Source organism: Oratosquilla oratoria, chromosome 3 (assembly GCF_046742065.1).
Source record: "Oratosquilla oratoria isolate Oo_2021 chromosome 3, ASM4674206v1, whole genome shotgun sequence".
NCBI lineage: Eukaryota > Metazoa > Arthropoda > Malacostraca > Stomatopoda > Squillidae > Oratosquilla > Oratosquilla oratoria.
In genome coordinates this window covers 34,892,290-34,914,918 of record NC_134779.1, presented here as the reverse complement: position 1 = coordinate 34,914,918, position 22,629 = coordinate 34,892,290, and the positions used below count along the sequence as shown (strand labels likewise).

Here is a 22,629-nt window from a genome sequence, read left to right as displayed (position 1 = left end):
AGCTATTTCTCTCCCGGAAGAGAGCTCAGAGCTCATATATGACCGAGCTATGGGTAATGCTGTGACCTTACACCCACACACACACACACAACTCCCCGCCCACGAGAGTTGAAGTAACAACCCGCAGCGCAGCGATACTGAAATTATTTCACCCCTGTGCGGGATTCGAACCGGAACCTCCGTAGTGGCGGCCGGGAACGCTAACCACTGCGTGAGAGTCGTGTGTGTGTGTGTGTGTGTGTGTGTGTGTGTGTACGTGTGTGTTTGCATGTGCATGAGCGTGTGCACTTATTGTTGATCGTTTTACACATCTAATATAAAGCTCAAAAATCCTTGAACATGTCTTGTAAGACTGGAACTATCATTTATTATAAACTGACGTAAGCTCCTCAGGAATGTAAACAGATTCGGATTACTCAGCTCGTTGATGAGAATGAGGTAATGACCTGGTATTCGGTAATTATTCCTCGTTTGGCACTAGTTACCATAAAAACGCAACTAATTGACAAGAAATAGAAGAGCCAGTAAATAGATAAGTAATTAAATAGGTGTTCAATAAGTTTATAATGTTTAAAAACATATTTGTTTATTTGAATTCTGGAGAGGAAGGATCGACAGACCTTGTGTGAGTGATTGTACAGACACAAGCAAAAGTTTCGACCTACACATTTTCCCATGATGCAAAATGAAAATTCTTTGTCAGACAATTTTTTCTTTCCATTCAAGAAACTTACCTCACTGTAAGCTAAATACTACACCTGAAAATATATCACGTACTCTATAGAAAATATACATATATTGACGTGACAACTGTAGCGTGGATTGAAACTTTAGCTCGTGACTGTACATTGTTGGTCGCCCTTGGACGGAAGCCGGCCAGCTGGAGCTTCGAGGAGGAGGTCGGAGGAAGAGGAGGGGAAGGATGGAAGGAAGGAAGGCAGGCAGGAAGGAGCGGATTTGGAGTGGACCCCAAGTGTTCGGCAATCGAATTAGAGGGTTGACTAAAAGGGTTTACGACCGAAGGATTACTTCGAGAAGTGGTGATGGTCCGGTTCCCCAAGGAGGACAGTGATGGAGGTCGTACTTGTCGTGGTCGTTGTCATGAGGGTTGCGGGTGATACTGATGGTGGCTGTGATGGTGTTGATCGTGGTGGTTGTGGTGGTGGTAATGATGATTACTGGTTATGGTTGTGGCGGAATCAGAGCCATCTGGCGAGTGATGTTGCATTTACACGCGCGCGCGAGCAACTCTCGCAATTCCTTGGGACTAAGTTCAACTCTCGTTATCGATAGCTTGGGACTGTTCACCTGAAGGATTGAACACCTGTCGGAACGGGGTCCCGGTCGCCGGCGACCCCCATTTTTTAACATTATCATGTCACGTACAAATATCGCTATACGATCTATCCGGTCACGTCATCGTATAGTGAAACCGTTCGTTATAGGAATTTCGCTGTACGATCAGGACGTATATGGAATTGTATCCAAAGTGTATTAATGAGGTTATATTCTAACCCACCACCACCACCACTATCATCACAACCACGGTCAATACTATCACCAGTACTATCACCAATAATATGACTATCACCACTACCTCACCAATATTACCATCACCCACCACCACTCACTTACCACCATCACCCCCCCCCCCCCTCTCTATATGTCTCGCTCTCTCCCCTCCCTCCGAGTTCGACCACGGTACCTCCAGTAGTCAGGTATAGGTGTGGTGTACATGTACCCCACAAGCATACTTGTAAGTGCAAGTTGATGCATGGTAGAGTTGTGTGGTCGTTGATCCGACTCGATGGTCGGTAGGGCAAGAAAGGGTCACCGCAATTACGTCGCGTCTGGTCAGGCGTGAGGTCGGTCTCTTGTACAGTATATATACTGCCTGCCCCGAGCGGGCAGGCTATTCAGTGATTCAGTCAGTCAGTCAGTCTGACCTCTGCACTTGTAGCGCGTCACTAGGCCTTCGCGGTCGGTCCCCCACTTGGGGACCACGCCACGTCCGTCCTTAGGCCGACGCACACGTATCTTAACTAGAATAAACTATACAACGAAACCGCGCATCACTCTCCCTATGTCACCATTGCCCAAGTAACATATACACCCATATGTTACATAGGTAATCCACCACCCTAACATCTGATGGCAGGGACTACAAAGAACAGGCTTTTTCCAACAATCCCATTAATTAATTTCACCACTCGAGATGGTACTCAGCTGAATAAAATCGCCTGCCGGCAGTCCAGTTGTAGTCGCCATTCTTCGTCATCAATTTCTTCTTTAATTCTGAAGTGCAGTACTCGACAAATGAAGAAAAGAGTTCGTGAATGGGTTTTAACCATTGAAGTAAAATGATATTTGTTGGGAATTGAAAAAGTGTCTAGAGTGCCAGATAGTATATAGTGCCACACTCATCTGGGCACAGTGCCTGTAAGTGCCACTCCTTTTTTTTTTTTTGTGGCCGTGTGATGATTTTTCGTGAGCAGCTGTGAAAAAGAAAAAAAGCTTGTTCTGACGCGATGAAATTACTTTTTTTTCCGTCCCACAAGTTAGTGAGCTGTAATCGAGTCAGGGCAAGATAAAAGAGAAGAACCTAGAGATTGAAAAGAACGAAGGAAAATAAAAAAAAAGGCTAATGAAAGATTGAAGGTGTGGGGGGAGGGGGAGGGGCATGTAGTTGGATAAAGCTTGAAGAGGAACAGAGAACCCCCCTCCCCCCTCATCTCCCCTCCAGTACAGCCAGGCTGAGATACAATGGACTAACTCTTCTTCTTCTTCCTCTTTCTCCTCCTCCTCCTCTTCTTCCTCTTCTTTCTCTTCTTTCTCTTCCTCTTCTTCCTCTTTTTCTTCTTTTTCCTCTTCTTCTCTGTCTTCCTCATCTTCTTTCTTCCTTTTCTTCGTCTCCTCCTTTTCCTCCTCTTCTCCTTTTCTTCTTGTTCTTTTCCTTCTCATTCTCCTTCTTCGTCTTCTCCTCTTCTTTCCCACTCGGCCTCGTTGTGGATGGAAAAGTCTCGAATAGGCCTTAAATTTTTATTGTCACTAACTTGTTGTAAACAGTCTGGCATCTAGGACAGGATGACCCCTCCCTCCCCTCCTCCAGGACACGCAAGAAGACAAAAGAAGCAAGAGATCAGAGAAAGAGTCTGAAAGATTTGTTACGAGTCGGTACAGTTAGAGGCGAAATGACTGGAGGTTTGAGAAGGGATGGTAGGTTGTTTGAATGGTATAAAAACAAGTATAGATGTTAACAAACTAATAAATAAATGAATAAATAAATAAATAAATGCAACATGACAAAGATGGTTAAAAACGACGGAGACAGATGGCGTAAAAGACGAAGAGTCTTCAGATGGTTGAAGGACAGAAGGAAGTCAACTGTGATTATATTCGTCTGCGATTGAAGTAAACGACTTCTCCTTGCGGGATTCGAACCCTAGGATCTCTGTTCTAAGTTAGAAATATGTACCACAGTTTCACAAAGAAACGTGGAATTAATGTGTAATATCTGTATAGTAAAAGCCAACCCGACCTTGTTGATGATAAAATATATTAAACACTAACGTTTCTCCATGAAAACTGACATAACTAATCGGCTAACCTAACCCCGTTAATTTAAGAAATGCCTATATCAGATTAAAAAAGGGAACAAGATTAGGTATAGATAAGGTGTGTGTAGAAAAAAAAAGGAGAAAAATATGTTTGAAAGATTGAGGGCGCTGGTCGAGCGGGTTAGGGTGTCGTTACTTGCGGCGAAGGTCGAGGGGATGGCGGTTCGAACCCTGTCACCGGCGAAGTTTAACCAAGGGTATGGTTCCATGCCACAAAGTCCTCAGTAAGGGGTACCGTCCTAGCCTCCCGATATGGGGAGTTTGTGACTTTAAACATCATCATCATCATCATCATCATCATCATCATCATCGGGTATTCAAACTCTATTCATAGTCAAACATTTTTATTTTTTATTTTTACAGGAATTTTTGTTGGCCATCGACGTCACCTCGGCCGGCACTCCGGAAGAAAAGCTGAAGTGGGCTTTCAGGATGTATGACGTAGACGGAAATGGCGTCATTGACGTCCAAGAGATGACGAAGATCGTACAGGTAAGTACTCGAGAACGTCTTTGACTAACCTCACCTTCTCTCTCTCTCTCTCTCTCTTTCTCTCTCCCTCTCTCCCTCTCTCTCTCTCTCTTCTCTGTGCGAAGCAAGAATTCTCTTGAGGCGCCTCGAACTAGGAATCGTCCTCAAAAATAAACTACCAGGGTTTTTTCAACTATGTCATGTTGTTGAAAATATATATTTTTTCCTTCTTCTCAAAGACGCCAGGTAGTCTTATCTAAGAGGAATGCTGCTTATGACATAAAAAAGTCACACAAGTGATAGACGATTAATTAATCACAAATAGAAAAACGTCTCACGATTAGACGCCAATGTTGCTCAAAGGTTGTTTATGAAGACTTTGATGGATTGGAAGGTACAAAAAGAAACCTGGACATTATAAAAATTAATGAATAAATAAGAAAATAATTCAATATCGTTGGACAAAATATTCATTCGTTTTTAATTTTATTGTTGGGTATACGGTTGATTATTTCATTTTTAGTGATTAATTAAATAAATGAATAAATAAATAGATTAACCAAACATGGGGATCACAAGACGTGTGCGTTCCAGTCGCCGTAAAATCGGGTGTGTTACGACCGTAGATTGTTTTATTTTATTTTATTATTTATTTATTTATTTATTTATTTATTTATGTATTTATTTATTCATTTATTTATTTTTTATAACGCGAAAGAAGCCTTTTGGTATATAATTTGATTTGTCTAAGAATTAATAATTTGTTTATTCATTTGATTGTTTTATATTGATTATTTTTTGTTTTCCCATGGGCCTCGTGAATTCATCAAATTTCATGCAATCTGCCTATTACGCAGCAAATTGTAATCTGTTATTTCACATTTAATTGAATGATCACAAACTTGTGAACTTACGTGAACGTACAAACACACACACACACACACACACACACACACACACACACACGGTGGCGTAGTTGGTAGAGCACTGAGCTGCCACAATAGTGGCCCGCAGCTCATGGTTCGAATCCTGCCCAGGGCCGAAATTATTTCGGTACCGCTGCGCTTCGGGTCGTTACTCTGACTCTCGTGGGCGGGGAGTTGGGTGTGTGTGTGCAAGGTCATAGCATTACCCATAGATCGGACCTACGAGCTCTGAGCTCTCTTCCAGGAGGAAAATAGCTGGCGATCACGAGTCCAACACGTGGGGGGTCCCAAAGTGTCTCCTTAGTGGGAGTTAGTGGACATTTAGTGATGAAGATCAGTGTTTGAAGTCGTCATCGTTCTTCTTCTTCTTCTTCTTCTTCTTCTTCTTCTTCTTCTTCTTCTTCTTCTTCTTCTTCTTCTTCTTCTTCTTCTTCTTCTTCTTCTTCTTCTTCTTCTTCTTCTTCTTCTTCTTCTTCTTCTTCTTCTTCTTCTTCTTCTTCTTCTTCTTCTTCTTCTTCTTCTTCTTCTTCTTCTTCTTCTTCTTCAGGAGGATGGAGAAGAGCAATGTATAAGATGTGACGAAAAACTGAAACGCCTTGATCTATACTGTCCTCGTCTCTCAGAAATCACTTAAAGTTTAATACAAATTAGAATTTGACCTAAGTGGAGTTAATGTGATTAGTGACAGCTGGTCACACTGTGGTGTAGACTGCCACTAACTCAGTGAAGAACGTTAGAGAAGATCCAGTGTAGGTGTTAGGTGTGGGTAAGTGCATTTTAGTGAGAGGGTAGTGTGTACATGTAGTAGAATTGTGTTGTGACGACTCGGTGTGTGTGTAGCCTGCATGAGGCATAAGGCTTCTAAGAATCGCAAAGACGGACTGTGGTGACATGAATGTGAATAAAATCGCCAGGCGGCAGCCAGATTAAAAGGGAAAAGTGCAACCCGGTATGGAAGGGGTTAAAGGGAGGGGTTAAAAGTGGTGATAGCCTGGAGACGGTGATGACAAGAATAAGGTCGTGATGATGGAGATGGTAATGATGGTGTTAATTGTGGTAGTCGAGATGGTGTTGCTTGCGATAATGGTAATGATGGATCGTGATGATGTTGCTTGTGGTGGTGATGGTGATATTGGCCATTGTTGTTGGTCGTGGTGACGATGATGCTGGTGATCATGACCGTGTTATTTGTGGTGATAATACACATGACATATTAGGCTGGAGAGAGACGACAGCCAAGGAAGGGAAGGAATGTTTGTGCTTGCGAAGAGCCGCTTACGGATGCTGTCGAAGGAGAGAGAGAGAGAGAGAGAGAGAGAGAGAGAGAGAGAGAGAGAGAGAGAGAGAGAGAGAGAGAGAGAGGGAGGAAGAGTGTATGTTGGATTCAGAGGGAGATGGAGGCGAAGGCAGTGTGAAGGGTAAAGGAGATGTACTCAGGAAGGTGTTTGCATTTGCATGTGTGTGCGTGCACTGTGCATGTATGTGTGTGTATGTTTGCGTTTGTATGTGTGTGCGTGTTTATGTCGATCCTATGTATTTGTGCGTGTTTGTGTCATTGTGTGTGTGTGTGTGTGTGTGTGTGTGTGTGTGTGTGTGTACGCGTGTTTATTCGTTTCCTTTGTGTGTGTATGTGTTTGTGTGTGCATGTTTGTGTCCTTTCTCTCCTTTTCCCCCTCTCTGTTTCTCTGTATATATATATATATATATATATATATATATATATATATATATATATATATATATATATATATGTGTGTGTGTGTGAGAGAGAGAGAGAGAGAGAGGTGGAATATTTAGGGCGTGTTTGTGAAAGGGAGAATGCCGCTTTTTGGAGAAGGAATTTGTATGGGAAGAGCACGGCGAGGGTAGACCCAGGTAGATGAGGGAGCAAAGGGATCGTCCCTCAGGAAGAGGAAGGGCAGAAAATTTCGAGAAGTAGGACAGAACATTTTGAGAAAAAAAAAAGGCGGGAATTTTTTAGGAGGACAGAACATTTTGAGAGAGAAAAAAAGCTACTTAAAATTTCGAGAAGAAAGAAGAATTTTTTTTTTTTTTTAGAAAAGACTAATTTTTTAGAAAAAATAAATACTGAAAATTTCAAGAAGAACGAGGAATAAAAATATTCGAGAAGAAAGAGGAGCAGAAAAAGGGAACTTTTTTTTAAGAGAAGATAATAATTTTCGAGAAAAAGTAAAGAATGAAAATTTCGAGAAGAACGAGGAATAGAAAATTTGGAGAAGAAAGCAGGAAGGCGAGAAGGGTCGGGACCCACTGCCCACCTTAGGGAGCTTGAAGGCTGAGGGAGAATGTTGACGAAGAGGAGGAGGAGGAGGAGGAGGGGTGAGCGAGGGCCAGAGGGACAGAAAGCTCAGACAACCTCGAATGGAAGAGACCAAGTCAGAGGCTGAGAACGGGAGGAAGGAAGATGGAGGACCGGTTAAGTCTTGAAGAGGTTTTGAAGAATGGAAGCCAGATGAGGAGTCTGAGGCTGTTTTATGAGGCCTGGAGGTTAATGGAGGGAAAAGGGAGGAGTACCAGTGTCTGGGGGAAGGGGAGGGAGGTCGGAGGGAGATGGTGGTTGATGATAAAGGGAGCAGTGTTATCTTGAAGGAACGAGGGAGGAAGGAAGAAAGGAAAGGAACCTGGCGAGGGAGTTATAGGAAGAGATACAGGAAGCTGTCAGACAAGGGGGAAGAAGAGGTCAGAGGGTAAATTAGAGTGAATTGGTGAGGAGGGGAGTGTGATTGGGAGATCGGGAAGATGAGGGATTGGGCAATTGGGAAGGCGGGTGAAGTTGAGGTAACGGAAAAGGGAGTTTTTGGGGGAGAAGGGTACGCTTGAGGGACCAGGGAAGATGGGAAGGAGTGGGAGAAAGTGGGAGAGGGGATAGGAATAGAATGGGGAGCAAATGTGAGTTGGGGGGATGGTCCTACAGGGGAGAAAGGGATGAGGTTGTGGAGAAGGTGGGGGGACAGAGGAACAGTGTAGGGGGGTAATTTTTTTCCTTCGGGGGGTGGGGGAGAAGAATCCACAGGTAAACACATGTGAACATGATGTACCTTATGGTTTTTATTCTGGCTAAAGATAGACAATTTTATGTGGGTCGGGACACCCTTGTTTTGGCTGGAGTTTGACCCCCAACCCCCTTTAAAAAATAAATAAATCTTATGTTATTGGTTGATATGAAGTCTAATTTACGTTAGTGTGTGTCATTGTGACAAATGGAAATAAGCCCCACCGCAAGGACTTAGCGAATTTATTATGAAGCAAAGACGAAAGCTTTGAGCTTTTGTAGGGTCTGGCTGGCTCAAAGCTATCGTCTTTGCTTCATAATAAGCAGTCGCTAAGGCAAAGGTTCGAGTCCCTACGGTGAAGCTTATTTCCGTTACGTTACTGTGTTGAGGTGGTTAAAGTTGGGGAATGGAGGGGGAAGGCGAGGAGGGGGAATGGGAAGGAGGGGAGGGGGAGAGTAAGGTTGGTGGTTGAGAAGTGAAAAATCTACTCAAGAATTGGAAGGGCCAAATCAATACAAGCCACGGGATGAGAGGTGAAGTCGGGAGAGTCCCTCTCTCTCTCTCTCTCTCTCCTCTCTTTCCCTCTCTCTCTCTCTCTGTGTATCTGTTTGTGTGTGTCTATTTTCAAACTACTGCAGAAATTCCTTCCTTTCTTCCTTCTTGCTACTTCCCTTCAGGAGGGTAGTAGCAGTAGTAGTTCCTGGCTTTCCTTCCTGAGGGCGAATTCAACAGACTCTTCCTCCTCTTCCTCCTCCTCCTCCTTCTTCACCTCCTCCTCCTCCTCCAAGTCTTTCACCACCACCTCCTTACCTTCCTCTATCTCTATCTCCTCCACATCGCCCTCACCTCATCCTTATTCTTTACCTCCTCCTCCTCGTCCTCGTCCTCGTCCTCCTCCTCCTCCTCGTCCTCTTCCTCTTTTTCCTTCGCATCCTCTTGGTCATTTGTGAAAACGAAACTGCCTGCTCGTTGACGTATCCGACCGTATCTGGGTTTGATCAGATCCGGTAAAGAGTCAACAGGTGATACGAAGCATTGGATCTCAGAGTCTATCTGCATTTCTATTAATGATAATGAATACTTGGATTCTAAGGTATGCAACTTCAATGACGTCCCAATTAACACGCAAGAGTTTAATTATCTTTAATGAAACATAATCATCAAGAGTTAACAAAAATAAAATGATAAAAAATGTAGACAGTTTGCTTTGAATCAGTTATATTTCCCTTGTGGGGGGGGGTTACATTTATCACGCCATGGGGGTAGAAATGACATGATAATGGGGTACATATATCATACCAGAACATTTAATAATAAATCTGTAATACGCAGTACTTCTCAAACGGATTTCCGTATATACAAATGGAATGTGTTTTCTTTGTAGGCCTAAATCGGTTTATTTTGGTACAGACAATATTGATTTTTGTATAAAAATAACGGGTTACGTGGCTACCCCAAGTGGGTAAATTTATGATAGAGAAAGAATAATAAGTGATTGATTTAGATGGAATTTAAATAGTGTCGTCTGAAAACCCATAAATGTCGACAAAACGTTTGAAAGGGGGAATTACAAAGCTACGTTGTGCAACAGAGTTAAATGTTTTTTCTTTTAACCGTATTTTCACTTTTTCTTTATTTTTTCATTGGTAATTTTTCATTTTCGGATTTTTTTTTTTTTTTTTGTTCTGGAGACTGGAACAGAGAAGAGAGTGAAGGAAAGCAAGCAAAGAGGAACGACGACGACGACAAGGGAACAAAGATATTAAACACTCTTGACCTATTTCGTCCTGAAGAGGTGAAACGACCATTCCATGATGGCGCCTTGTCGCTGCACTATCATCCACTCACAATAACGAGTCCCCCCCCCCCCCCCAAAAAAAAAAAAAAAAACACATGTCAGCTTAAAGTGACATTGGGAACTTGGCAAAATAAATTAACATAAAAGAAATGGTGCGTAGATATTCTTGAGTTTCGTTGTGGCTAGAGAATTTAGGACAAGAACTAAGTGTATGGAGGTTGGAGTGGGTAGGGGGTGGGTTACCCAGCGTATTGGGGACATCCTGTACCGAACACATAGAGGAAGATGGACGAAAAGCACTCTGGCCCATTATTCACAGAGTAGATCCCAGTCTGAGCGGATGGGAGATTATGTCGAAAAGATGTCGAGGAGGAGGAGGAGGAAGAGGAAGAGAAGGAAGAAGAGGAGGAGGAAGAAGAGAGGGAAGAGGAGGAGGAGGAAGAGAAGGAAGAAGAGGGGGAAGAGGAGGAAGAAGAGAAGGATGAAGAGTGGGAGGAGGAGGAGGAGGAAGAGGAGGAGTCTGCTGTTGCAGAAAAGAAAGATGGAGAACCTGAAATAGGAAGTAGAGGAGGTTTTGCCTTGGGCCACCTGGTCATGATCGGGGAGGGGAGGGGAGGGGCGTCCCCTTGTTGGTGCAGATATACGGAGGTTGCTCGTGGAGATGGTAGCTCTCTCTCTCTCTCTCTTTCTTTCTCTCTTTCTTTCTCTCTATGTCTCTTTCTCTCTTTCCCTGATCCTCGTGAAATAAATGCTTTGGTCGCAGTTATGCGTCTCTTGGTGGGTTCTAGAGTTAGAAGAGAAATGAACAGTTGAAAAAAGTAAAAAAAAAAAAATCATAACTTCCCAAATTAGGGTAATGAATTAACATTCTCCCACTGGGGTTAATTAATTACCTCCCCCTCACACACACACACTTTGTTAATTTTGCATTCACTAGAGTTAACGACGGTTATTTGATACCTAGAATAAATAACCGCTTTATTTTCAATAGAAAGATCAAGGCCCTGTTCACACTAGCGGTTTAGTTAGACTGGAAGTCAATGGAGGCGTTCACACACAACCGCGCAGTTGTTCCATGACTATGTGGTACCGCCGCGGTTTCCACGCGGTTCAAACAGCTAGTGTGTACACGTCTAGTTAAAATGTTTGTGACATTACTATTCTACATAAAAACATATACCCGTGTATTATAATTTATTTTATTAATTGATTGATTTATTTATTTATTTTTATTTTATTTATTTATTTATACATTTACTTAGAAAACTGTGGTAACCGCCGAAGATAATCGGGGACCCCATTGCAATTAGATAAATAAACAAATGAATAAATCAATTTATAATTACAGTGGCAAGAGCTGCTGCAGTTACGAAATATTGAATTTATCTCCCACCAATTACAAGAACGTCTTTATATCCTTTCCATTACGGGAACACCGTCAATAGATTTTCTGAAGAAAGGAGACTGAAGGGGCCAGGATTTGTGTTGTATTGAATATGTAGCCTCGTAAAACATTTCAGACGGAAATATTTCGGGTTTTGTTTTTGCAGGTAATTTTATTTACTTGATGAAGGGGGGATCCTGTTTTTTTTTTCACATGCTCCAACGACTGTCTTGATCGAGTTTGTCTTTTAGATTTTTCGCCCGACTCGAATGTTTCTCTCCCAGTTTGAAAAGATCTCATTCGGCGCTGACATTTACCAGCCCAATGTGTTTATTCTTTTGTTATAAAATCCACCTTCTGTTTAGAAAAATCTTAGGGCGTCAAGGTGGGAGATAGAGAGAGAGAAAGAGAGAGTGAGAGAACGAATTCTCACCTGGCAGAGAAAAACTGTATTGTCGACATTTGTGTCGACACGATTCAGCCCACCCGCCCTCCTTAATGACGCGTTTATTTTTTGTTTAGCCACCTTTGCTCGCATTTTGTCATTTGGCAAAAGCTCTACCTTTTTATCAGTAATATTTTTCTAACAGTAATATTTGACATAATTGCGTTTACATTTTCTTCGAGGACTATTAGTATGTAGATGAATTAACATGTTTATTAATTTTTTTATCATTTACGGTAATCATTCCAACAATACTTTGCTTAAATATTGATTATGCTGTGCAATCGTCTTGTGGTATGGTGGCATACTTCATATATTTTATGAAAGCGTAGTATTGTGTAGGTAAGAGGGACTCGGAGTTTAGTTTTATTTAAATTCCATTTTATTTATTTCGATCTGGTGGGAATGTCGTTGTTGTTGCTGAAGATGTCTTTCATTTCCCACATCTCGCTGAAGAACATTTTCTCATTGTATATTTATTAATTTGTTTATGTTGTTATTGTATATATTTTGCCCGAAGTTTTTCTCCAACTAGTGATGTCTATATATATATATATATATATATATATATATATATATATATATATATATATATATATATATATATATATATATATACCAAATACTCCAACCCTCTTATAAGGGAAATGGCCGAGTCAAAACGCAAACTCACTTCATATACATCGAAACACATTTCTAAAAAGTTGAACTGAACAGATTGTAGCGTTCAACTGCGGAAAAAAATTAAAGAAAATATACCACAATTGTAAAGGAGTTAAAGGGAGAATATGATTTCATACGACAGCTGAACATACAGTCCAAGGATTCTTGATCACTTATTCACGTATTCCATACTTTATGGATTGAACAGTCTAGATCTTGTTCCGACTAAAGACCAGCCCCCACCTCCATTACCTTAGAAAAAAAAATCTCAAAAAATATATATAGTAGTAATAATAATAATAGATAAAATATATGAATAAAAGTAGATAAATAAAATCAATATGATAATAGTAATAAAATAAATACAATAATATACCCCTGTGGTGAATGGGTTGAAAGATAAACAAAATGGGACGGGAAGGGGGAGTGGAGGGAGGGGAGAGGAGGGAGTATTGAAAGGGGGACGCTGAGGACAATGAGTTGAGAAAAAGGGTGGGAGGAGGGGTAGAGGGGGGAGGAGGGGAGAGGAATAAACCGCAACAAAAAATAAATAAAGAGGAAGAGGAAGATGGGAGAAGAGATAATGAATATAATACACAAAAAAAAAAAGACAAGAAGGTTGTAAAAGTGTGAATTTGGTCAACATTTTGACCTAGAAATTCGAAAAGAAAACACAAAAAAGGGGTGGGAACTAATGTCCGTTTACATTTCGAATTTAATTAGTCCAGATAGCTTTGATAATCCCCTCATTTCATCATTAACCAAATTCCATACTCGTAGATCGTAGCTGGGATATTTACCGATTGTTAATTTTGCATTCAGAAGGTAGGATAATACCATACTGTTCTATATTTACCACCTAATTAATGTTTTTGTGTAGTTATTTGTTTGTTTGTTGATTTACTCGTAGATCGTAGCTGGGGTGTTTTCTGATTGTAAACTTGTCATTTGATAAAAGGTAGGGATCTGCTCATGTTAAGTAGTTTATTAACGCAATTGTTTATTGGTTTACTGAATCTGTATCTGGCTTCGATATGGACCAGAAGGTCTCCTCATTGTCCTTTTCTTGGTCTTCTGCTGCTATCAAGAGCAGAAACGAAGAAAAGATCGTGGATGTCGAGAACGGGCAAGGAAAGAGGGAGAAACGAGAGAGAGTGAGAGAAAGAGAGAGAGAGAGAGAGAGGGAAGTAAAGGGAGTTGTTTACTGGAAGGCGTGGACCGGAAAAAAGAGAGAGGTAGAGAGAGCGGGGGAAGAGAGACAAGGGACTAGTAACTAGAGAGTAGGGGTTGCGTACTTAGGGAGTAGTGGACAACAGGAAGGGTCTGAATGTGGACAGGAGGAGTTAGGGAGTTAGGGAGTAGGGCGTCATGGGGTAAGGCAGGAAAACATTCAAGAGGAAGAAGGGAATCAGGAGGAAGAGGAGAATAAGGAGAAATGGGAGGACAAAAACAAAGAAGTCCAGGAGAATGAAAGGAGGGGAGAAAATGAAGTGAGAGGGAAGAGGAAGGAAAGAACGAGGAGGAAGAGGAGTAGGATAAGGACTGAATGAAGAGGAGGTGGAACAGAATGAGAAAGAGGAAGAGAGTGTAGAGTAAGACAGTGAGAGGGAAGAAGGGGATAAGGAGAAAGAAAAGGAGGAGGAGGAAGAAGCGAGTACGGTGAAGGGGATAAATATAAGGAGGAGGGGGAAGAGGAGGGAAGGCGAGTATAGTGTGAGAGATTGAAGAGAGTTAATATAAAAGGATAGGGGAGCGGTGAGGCGAGCAGAATGACAACAGGGAAACAAAGAGAAAGAGGAGAGAAAGGGAGAGAGAGAGAGAGAGAGAGAGAGAGAGAGAGAGAGAGAGAGAGAGAGAGAGGCTGGAAAACGAAGAAAAGACGTTAAGGTGAGAACGAAAGAGGAGATGATGCAAAGGAAGAGACATAAATGGAGGAAAACAGAAGACACGGCTGAGGAAGTTGTGGCAGGAATTTTCCAATTCAATGAACTTGGTAATCAGCAGTGGAAAGAGAAAGGACGAAAAAGTGGAAGAGAACAAAGAGAAGAAGAAGAAGAGTGAGGAGAAGGAGAAGAAGAATGAGAAGAAAGGAGATTAAAGGAGGGTGTCTCGATAGTAAAGTAAAAAAAAAAAAAAATACGAACAGAAAAATGCGAAGAAAGAAAAGGCGTAGTGGTTAAATGATTTTGTGATGTGGCTGAGGACAGGACCCGGATTGAAGGGGATTGCCGTATACCGAAACCCCTGTCAGGACGAAATGCGTCTCCCGGGTGCTTAATAAAATCGTCTGACGACAGCCAGGACAAAGTGTAAATAGTGCCACATGACACTGCAAAGGTAGCATCGAGCAGACATGCAAATCCGAAAGAAGAAGCAGACGTAAACGAGGGAGAGAGAGAGAGAGAGAGAGAGAGAGAGAGAGAGAGAGAGAGAGAGAGAGAGAGAGAGAGAGAGGGGGGAAGGAGAGAGAAGGGGGAAGGGTGTGATGTTGGAGAATGAGGAGAGGAATAGAGAGAGAGAGAGAGAGAGTATGAAGGATAATGATGAGAAAAATGCAGAGGTGGAGGAGGAGGATACGAAACTTAAGGACATGTAAATTGTCATCATGGATGGGAACTTCGACAAAGGCTCGTAAAGGAAAGGTTCACAAAGGAAAGACAAAGGCAGGAAGGCGTGTAAAGGAAAACAGAGGCCTCCAAAGGAAGGAAGGAAGGTGGGAACAGACCCATGGGTCCGAAGAGCAAGCTCGACTAAAAGAGAGAAGAGAGCAGAGAAGAGGAGTCTGGGTGTGTGCTTGAGAGTTCGGGAACAGAGACGAAGAAACGAAGAAGTGTTTCACCGAGACTTGAACGTACGAGTCCGAACTCCACACTTCAGCTGAACAGGATTGTTTGGCTTTAACTACACTAGTGTGCGAAGTGGAAAATCCAAACTTGAAGGCCATGATGCGCTTACTGCGACCAGAGGGCGTCTTTGGTTTGGGCTTCGAAAGATTGACATTTTAATTCCTTCAAGTCACGATACTCTTGGTACATTTTATTCACTAGCGTAAGACGATGTCCTTCTTAATTCTTTTTTATTTCATGAAAGGGTTGGTTTTATTAAGATGAAGTAAGCTTTCATCTCGGTTAACGACTAATGTTCTTAAGAAAAAGAAGAAGAAGAAGACGACGACGAAGAAGGCAGACTCTTCAGGGTGAGGGAGACGACAAAAGGAAGCTTACATAAAAGACCCAGAAGAAAAGAACAGAAACAAAAATGAACAGTGGGACGCAAGGAAGAACAAACAGATGAGAAGAGGAAATTGGAAATGGAGAGATTCGGTCGATGGAAAGGAAGAGTAAGAAACGTTGAAAAGAAACTGGGAGAGTGGCAGGACTAGGAGATGGGAGGGGGGAATAAATAAATGAAATGAGTGATGCGGAAAAAACAAACGCGAATGAACGGGCGACGGTTGGAAGGAGATTCGGGACAACAAGAAACAACAAAGGAGAGGATGAGAAGGGAACAAGTGGAGTGTTAGGGAGGGGCTGGTGGAAGACATGAGCAGCTTGAAAGGTGGAGGGAGGGGGCAGGAGAGAGATCGAGAGCAAGGTCAGGGGTTGTGGAGATTGAAAAATGTGAAAGGAGGTGGATAGATTAGGTATCGTGTCACAAAAAAAAATTATGATAATGAATAAATATAAAGCAATTATAATATATCGGAATAATAATAGGTGTTGTCCAGAACAAATTAGTAGAAAAATATATTATTAGATGAAGGGGGATGCAATTGAACATTTGAGGTAATTTTGACCACATCAGCATAATAATTGCTATTCATTACCTGATCAGAACAGATTAGCCAGATTCATGAAATGACGTTGATGAATGATTAAACCCATATCATTATTTACTTTGTTCTTTACTACCTATAATTTGTTTACATCTGTTCTCTTTAAGATTAACAACATCTTGTACATAAAGGAAATGAAAAGAAATAATAGGGAGGGAAGCAAACAAACATGGACAAATGGCTTTGGTAGCGAGGTCTCTGTGCAAATTGAAGAATATAAACAAGATTTAGAGAATACAAAGAGCAGGAACCAAATTGATTCCCAGCATTACAGATAAACCATAAAAGGAGAGAACAGAAGCATTGGATGTACTGTCATAAAAAAAGAAAAAAAAAAGTAATGTGGTCTCCGTGTAGCCTACTGGTCATTAAATGGGATTGACAAAACTGATAGAGAGATCTTGGTTTGGAATGGAAGGGAAGGGCATTACAAGGTCATGTGAACAAATTGAGGAATATTGAGAAACATAATTTTCCCTACGCATTGGATGGATATAGAACAAATGAGAACCATAGGCTTACATGAATTTAAAGCTAGGTATAAAAAATTGGAGAGTATGAGACAAGATTCCATGAGCGTTGCTCCTTTACTGTATACTACCATTCCTTCCACATAACCACTACTAGCTTAATATCCTGCAGTCTAACAAAGCAGATAAAGAAATCAGTGCTGGTGCATGAAATGCAGAGGGACTGCTTGCTCAATGCATTTGCTGTGGAAATGAGACCAAGGAAAAACAGCAACAACAACAACAACTTGGTTATGTGCTTCTGTTGCCAGAAGTTTTTGAGTTTAGAGTTTGTTGTTAGTGATGGCTTTCAGCAGCTATCCTGCTGACATCTTTACCCCTTCCTGCAGTGCACTTGCATTAGCTATATTAAACTTCTATAACACTTTAAAATATTTAGCAGCCTTCATACATGTTAGAAACTTGTAAAGATTATACACCATATAATGAGGCACTTTAAATGCTACAAGACACTATCATACAAATTCTTCCTCACATTTTTGTTTGTATCTTGCTCTGTGTATGGTATAACCATTACATTATTTGGATCACATGAAGAATTGTCACCCCAGACTTTAGTGTGATGATTCTTTATGTGGGCCATCCTGGGTATATTCTTTGGTTGTACAAGTTGATGACAGTAAGCATAACCCTCATTCAACCTAACCTAACATAACCTAATCTCTATTCCACTGTTGATATTCGGGGTACTGGGGTGACAATTCTTCAGGTGGGATCTTGTGGGGTGCTGATTCTTCATGTGGGCATTCTGGGGTGACAATTCTTCACATGATCCCATTATTTATAACTTTTCATAACCAAATCATTCAGTCAGTCACAGCCCCATGTCACTCTTGTAGGAGACCGATGGCTTCCAGTTAATTGGCAAAAGCCATCAGGAAGCCCAAAAGTCACTCATGGAAGAAATACTGTGTTGTTGTCTAGGGAATGGCTTTATAACTGAAAATGTGATTAATGAAGTGTTCATACCTACAAATAATGACATATCCTTTAACATAGAAGTATGGTGTATGTTACTCTTATAGTTTTAGTGTTTTACTATACTGTATACAGCCTTTGGGATGGTAAAGGATTCAGGATTATATGCAAAATGTTAACGTACATTCATTGTTTGGTGTAATATTAAAAACTCTACTTATTTTTCAGGCCATCTATGACATGCTTGGCACAAACACTGCTAACCGACCAGCTGACAGTGCAGAAGAACGAGCTAAGGCCATCTTTTCAAAAATGGATGAGAACAATGACGGAAACCTGACTCAAGAAGAATTCCTTAAGGGTTGCCTGCAAGATGAAGAACTGTCCAAGATGCTTACGCCTGGTGCTTAATGACTGCTCCTGGCAATTATTGATGATTTTGTGCTTGCTATTAGGGCTTGGTTAAGCTTTTTAGCCTAAGAAGAGTGTAGATAGGCTTATGGTGGATAGGAGTTATATCCAAGAGGAAATGCGGATGACTCCTAAGTAACCACAAGGAATGTGTGAATTCAACATTGGTAATAGCAACAAGTACAGTAACAGCAAAGCAGGAACAAATGTACCACATTCAGAATATGTACAATATAGCTGCATCTATAGTAATTGTCATAAATGGAAAAAATAAAAATAAATAAAGTGCAGCTCAGGAGGCACGGCTTTCTAAAAAAAAGACATGGGAATAGAACCCATAGCTTCTGGGTTGAGAAGAGTGGGAACTTCTAAGTGTGTTTCAAGTATGACAATTCTATAGAGTTATTAATGATAGAACTTTCTAATTGTTCATCATATGTTACACTTAAGCACAATTCTTGACTTGCATAAAATTGACCTTTAGTTTGATTAAGACTTAGAATGATAATAAGGGTAGATTCAAGATTGCGCAAATGCGTTCTTGTTCCCACTTACCGCACAATCTGGAAGGGAAGATTTCACAACGATAAAGCTGGTAACCTCATATTGCTTCTGCCATCGTAGGTGTATCCTCTTTCAAGTCTTTCCTTTAGATGAAAACACAAATGTGCTGTTTATGTAATACTCCATATAGACAGTTAATGTTACAGATGTAAATATTAGGACAGCCCACTTTGGTATAGCTTGCATCTACAGCCTTTATTACATAACTTACATCAGTGATAGAATCCCAGAGTATCTAGTCCAAATTTTGTATGCCTCATCCTGCAGTTATTCACTCATTTATTTCCAAGAATATGTTCTATATGAAAAAGAAACGGTAATGAAAATATTTGTTAATTTTAAGCTTACACTCCTGTGTGACAGAAAAATGAAATCATCACACTGTTCCTAAGCATACCCAATGAGTTGCTCATATCTATTCAGTTTCTCGTTCTTGCTACACCCTCACTGGTCTCCCTCCTCAAATTTGATGTTAAAGTCGATCTTTCCAATCCCTTCAGCAAAGGCCATAGTGCCAGAATATTCCTCCATGACTTACAAGAAACTCGGCTAACTGGCACTTATCATTAGTGATGCATTTACATCAGTAGACCAGTCGTATGTCGGAGAATTCTTGTGGGAGTTAGTCACTGTTTTCCCAAGTTGGAGGCACTTTTTGATGTAAACAGCTGTCCTGGAGTAATGTTTATGTGCTAGGACCAAGAACGAAACATATCATAGGGAATTAAAAAAATAAAAAACAAAAAAATAAAAAAAATAACACCTTTAAAACCAGAGGTGCAACTATGTGGTACATTCCTGTTGCACGACCCCTCCACACCCCCCCCACACACCCCTCATTGCACCTTATCCATCCCAGGTCATCACTTGTTCTTGGTTACATCTTATTGTACCTTGGTGTCCACAGTCCCTAGCTGAAAGTTGAAAAAAGAAATGTGTGACACTTCTTTGAATGGCTGTTAATTGACAGTAAATAAGGCAGGATAACGGAATAAAGCACCAGGGAGACGGTGCTGAGGCAAAGAAAGCTGCAAAAAAAAAACCAGTGCTATGAAGTGTTATAATGCAATTTTTCTTAAGTAAGTTGTTTAGAAGCTTTTAGCTCTTGAGATACAGATTACATTCCCATGTTAAGGACTCTGCTTCTTTGAAATGTTTTTATCTTTTAAACCTGGTAACTGTCATGAATACTGATAGTTTTGTGAGTGATTAAAGACTGATTTATTTTGTTGTTTCCCATGCTTTCTTGAGTGAGACTTGAATCCCGAGCAGTTCAGAAGCTGCCACTCTATACCATGTAGTCCTCCTGCACTGATATTTTAGCAGCCCATTTTCTGTAGATACTACCATAGGGTTATCAGCTCAGAACATTTCTATTGCTGCACCACCATTCCTTTGCTGATGAGCCAGTGGTGTGGCGAGCAGTGTCCCACTTTCAATATGTAACTTCTGGGTTCATGGGTTCATACATAGAGATTCTGATCATTCCTGTTTTTTATATTTCTCATCTCTGTGAATTCCACTTTAGTTTTTACCCATTGCAAAGTAGTTATGTGCAAAGAGATGTGGATCTAAGGACAGCATCATTGCAAATGGATTTGATATGATTTTGGCCAAGTAGATGATATAGTTTATATTCGAGATTCTTTGTTAGACTTGAAACAGTGCAGTATTTCTGATTGACAATCTGCACATCAATTGTAAATAATGCATCTGCTATTACACATGATATAGTTCAAGATTTTCATCAGATTCTATGTGAATGGAGGTTTAGTTTTGTTTAACAGATCATGTAAAAGAATGTGAATATTATCATAAGCATCAGGAGGTATATTATATTTTCTCTTGACATATGTTGAATGCTTTTTGCACAGAAGCTTTGTCACAAAATATTTTCTACAATATTTGCAAATCTGAGCTCAAAGCCATACATTTGTTTTCTCATCAGGTAAATTTGTTATGAATATATTTAAGTGTTTTAAAAATCTCGTTTTAGCATGAATGGAGGTTTAACTTTTGATAAATGTACCAAGTGAATGTTCACAAGACTAAAGTAAAGAAAAGTTGTTAACCTTTATACTGTAGTAGGTACTGTAGTTGGTACTGTAGTAGGTTTTCCAGGCTAGACTGAAAGGGCTGGGATAGCACAACACAACCAAGTAGCCCAAGTCAGATATGACTGGTCATTAAAAATTGGATGTCAGTTAACCTTGATATCTGTGACAAGTCATTCCTGACATATCTGACAAGTTAATCCTCCAACAAGCTGATCTTGTCTATTCTAGCAAACTGATCCTGACAGTTTTGCCAAGTCTGTACTGATAGCTCTGAAAAAAAATATCAGGTCCACCAGCTCTAACAAGTCGTTAGTAGCTGGTGAGACAGGTTGTTGCCAGCAGGTGTGTGCGAGACTTGCAACTCTGGATTAGCTATGATCTGCCTTCTAAAGCTTGTACAGTTGACGAGAATGAATGGTAGTCTTTTGTAAAGGCAATAGAACCCATTTTGCTGTTATTTGTACTAGAACTCGACTGTGTCCCTTCAGTAAGCCTTCACATAAGTGCATGCGAGATATTCAGTTCAACATACGCATCTTCATGTGCTTACACACACATGCATGCACACACTCATACATAGATACATATGAAGGAAATAAAAAACTTAGTGGCCCAGCAAAGTAACATTGACAGGTCTTATGAATGGAACTAAAGAGGGCTCTTGTTTTGTGTTAAGAATGATTTGTTATGGAGATGGGAGCAAATGAAAAGATACCTAATGGAATGTATACTGTAGATGAAGATATTATAAAAGGAAAGGATGTGGAGGCATTCACTGATAATTCACCAGAATTGAAACATCATCTCAGATATTATTTACCAGCTGTAAATTGATTATCACAGAGTGATTTGCAAAGACGGCATATGCCTGATAGGCTAATGCAAGACAAATTTTCATGTACAGTAATCAGGAAGAGATAAAGAAAACTATGTAGGATCCAGACACGTATAAGAATCCATGTAAGAACTACATTCACATAATATATTGAGGATAGCACTGTAACAAGATAGATATTTGGGCAGAAAAGCATACATTTAGTAGAGTAACAAAACTTGATTGATTAATGTAAGAGTGTGGGGAAAATATGAAATAACTGTAAAAATGTACAAAGGAAAGAAACCTCATATTAAGTTGTTTTAGGAAGTGGGTAGGGATTTAAGCTTAAGCTTAAAGAAAGAAGAGGAACAGGAAGGGTGTGAGATGGTATGGATTTCCAAAGAGGGCAATTGATTTATAGATCGACTTAATAAGAGATGGTGAACATGTGGCATAAACTTAAAGGTGAGATAGGATGATGTGGAAAAACAAAGATGGGACATAATTTTTCTCCCATAATGCACAATTATTTGAATACTCCTTTACATATATATTCATACACAGACATGTGTGCCTAAAGAAATGTATACTGTATACAGCCATAGTGCATGTGCATGCAAATTCACCCACATTACATAATACTCTAATTTACTCAAACTCGCATATACATATTCAAGCAAATGAGAGAAACAATATCAACACACAAAATGGAATTCCTATCTCTACTAGGACAGAGAATCATAAATGAGCACTCGGTTTCAGTTTTGTTCTAGAGAACCAAGCCTTTTTAATTACAAGAGCCTGGAGGGACAGAGGAGAGTCTGGTAGTATGGATGATATCTTCAGTCTCTGCACATGAATTACCAATGTTGAAGCAAGGCCTACATTCTTCTGTGGCGCTACCAAGTACTAGAAAATTGATCAGTTTTGCTACATTTTTGTGACTGAAACAGAAAGAAATTGGCTCTATTACCTGAGCCTTGCTGAAACATGGATTTCATATATGAATGGTGTTTTTTCCAGAATAAAAGTAATTCATCTTTATACCTCTATGTTTCACTTTCATAGTATATTTTAAACCAACTTATGGCAAATACACTTTCTTGATCAAAGGAATTGATGGCGATGTAGGTATTACTGATGAATAATATTTAAGTGGATTTTTATAATATAATATAG

The 22,629-nt window shown here is 40.4% G+C and overlaps 1 protein-coding gene across 2 annotated transcripts in view; it reads left to right on the top strand.

Moving 5' to 3' along the window:
* The window catches only part of LOC143021484 (neuronal calcium sensor 2), a 618,726-nt gene extending 596,232 nt beyond the window's left edge, over positions 1-22,494 (top strand). For both annotated transcript variants that reach the window (XM_076179028.1, XM_076179037.1), the window contains 2 exons: positions 3,981-4,109; positions 17,830-22,494. In XM_076179028.1, coding sequence (XP_076035143.1) covers positions 3,981-4,109; positions 17,830-18,012 — 312 coding nt within the window. In that variant the 3' untranslated portion in view covers positions 18,013-22,494. The remainder of the gene's footprint in view (positions 1-3,980; positions 4,110-17,829) is intronic.
* The last annotated feature ends 135 nt before the right edge of the window (positions 22,495-22,629 follow it).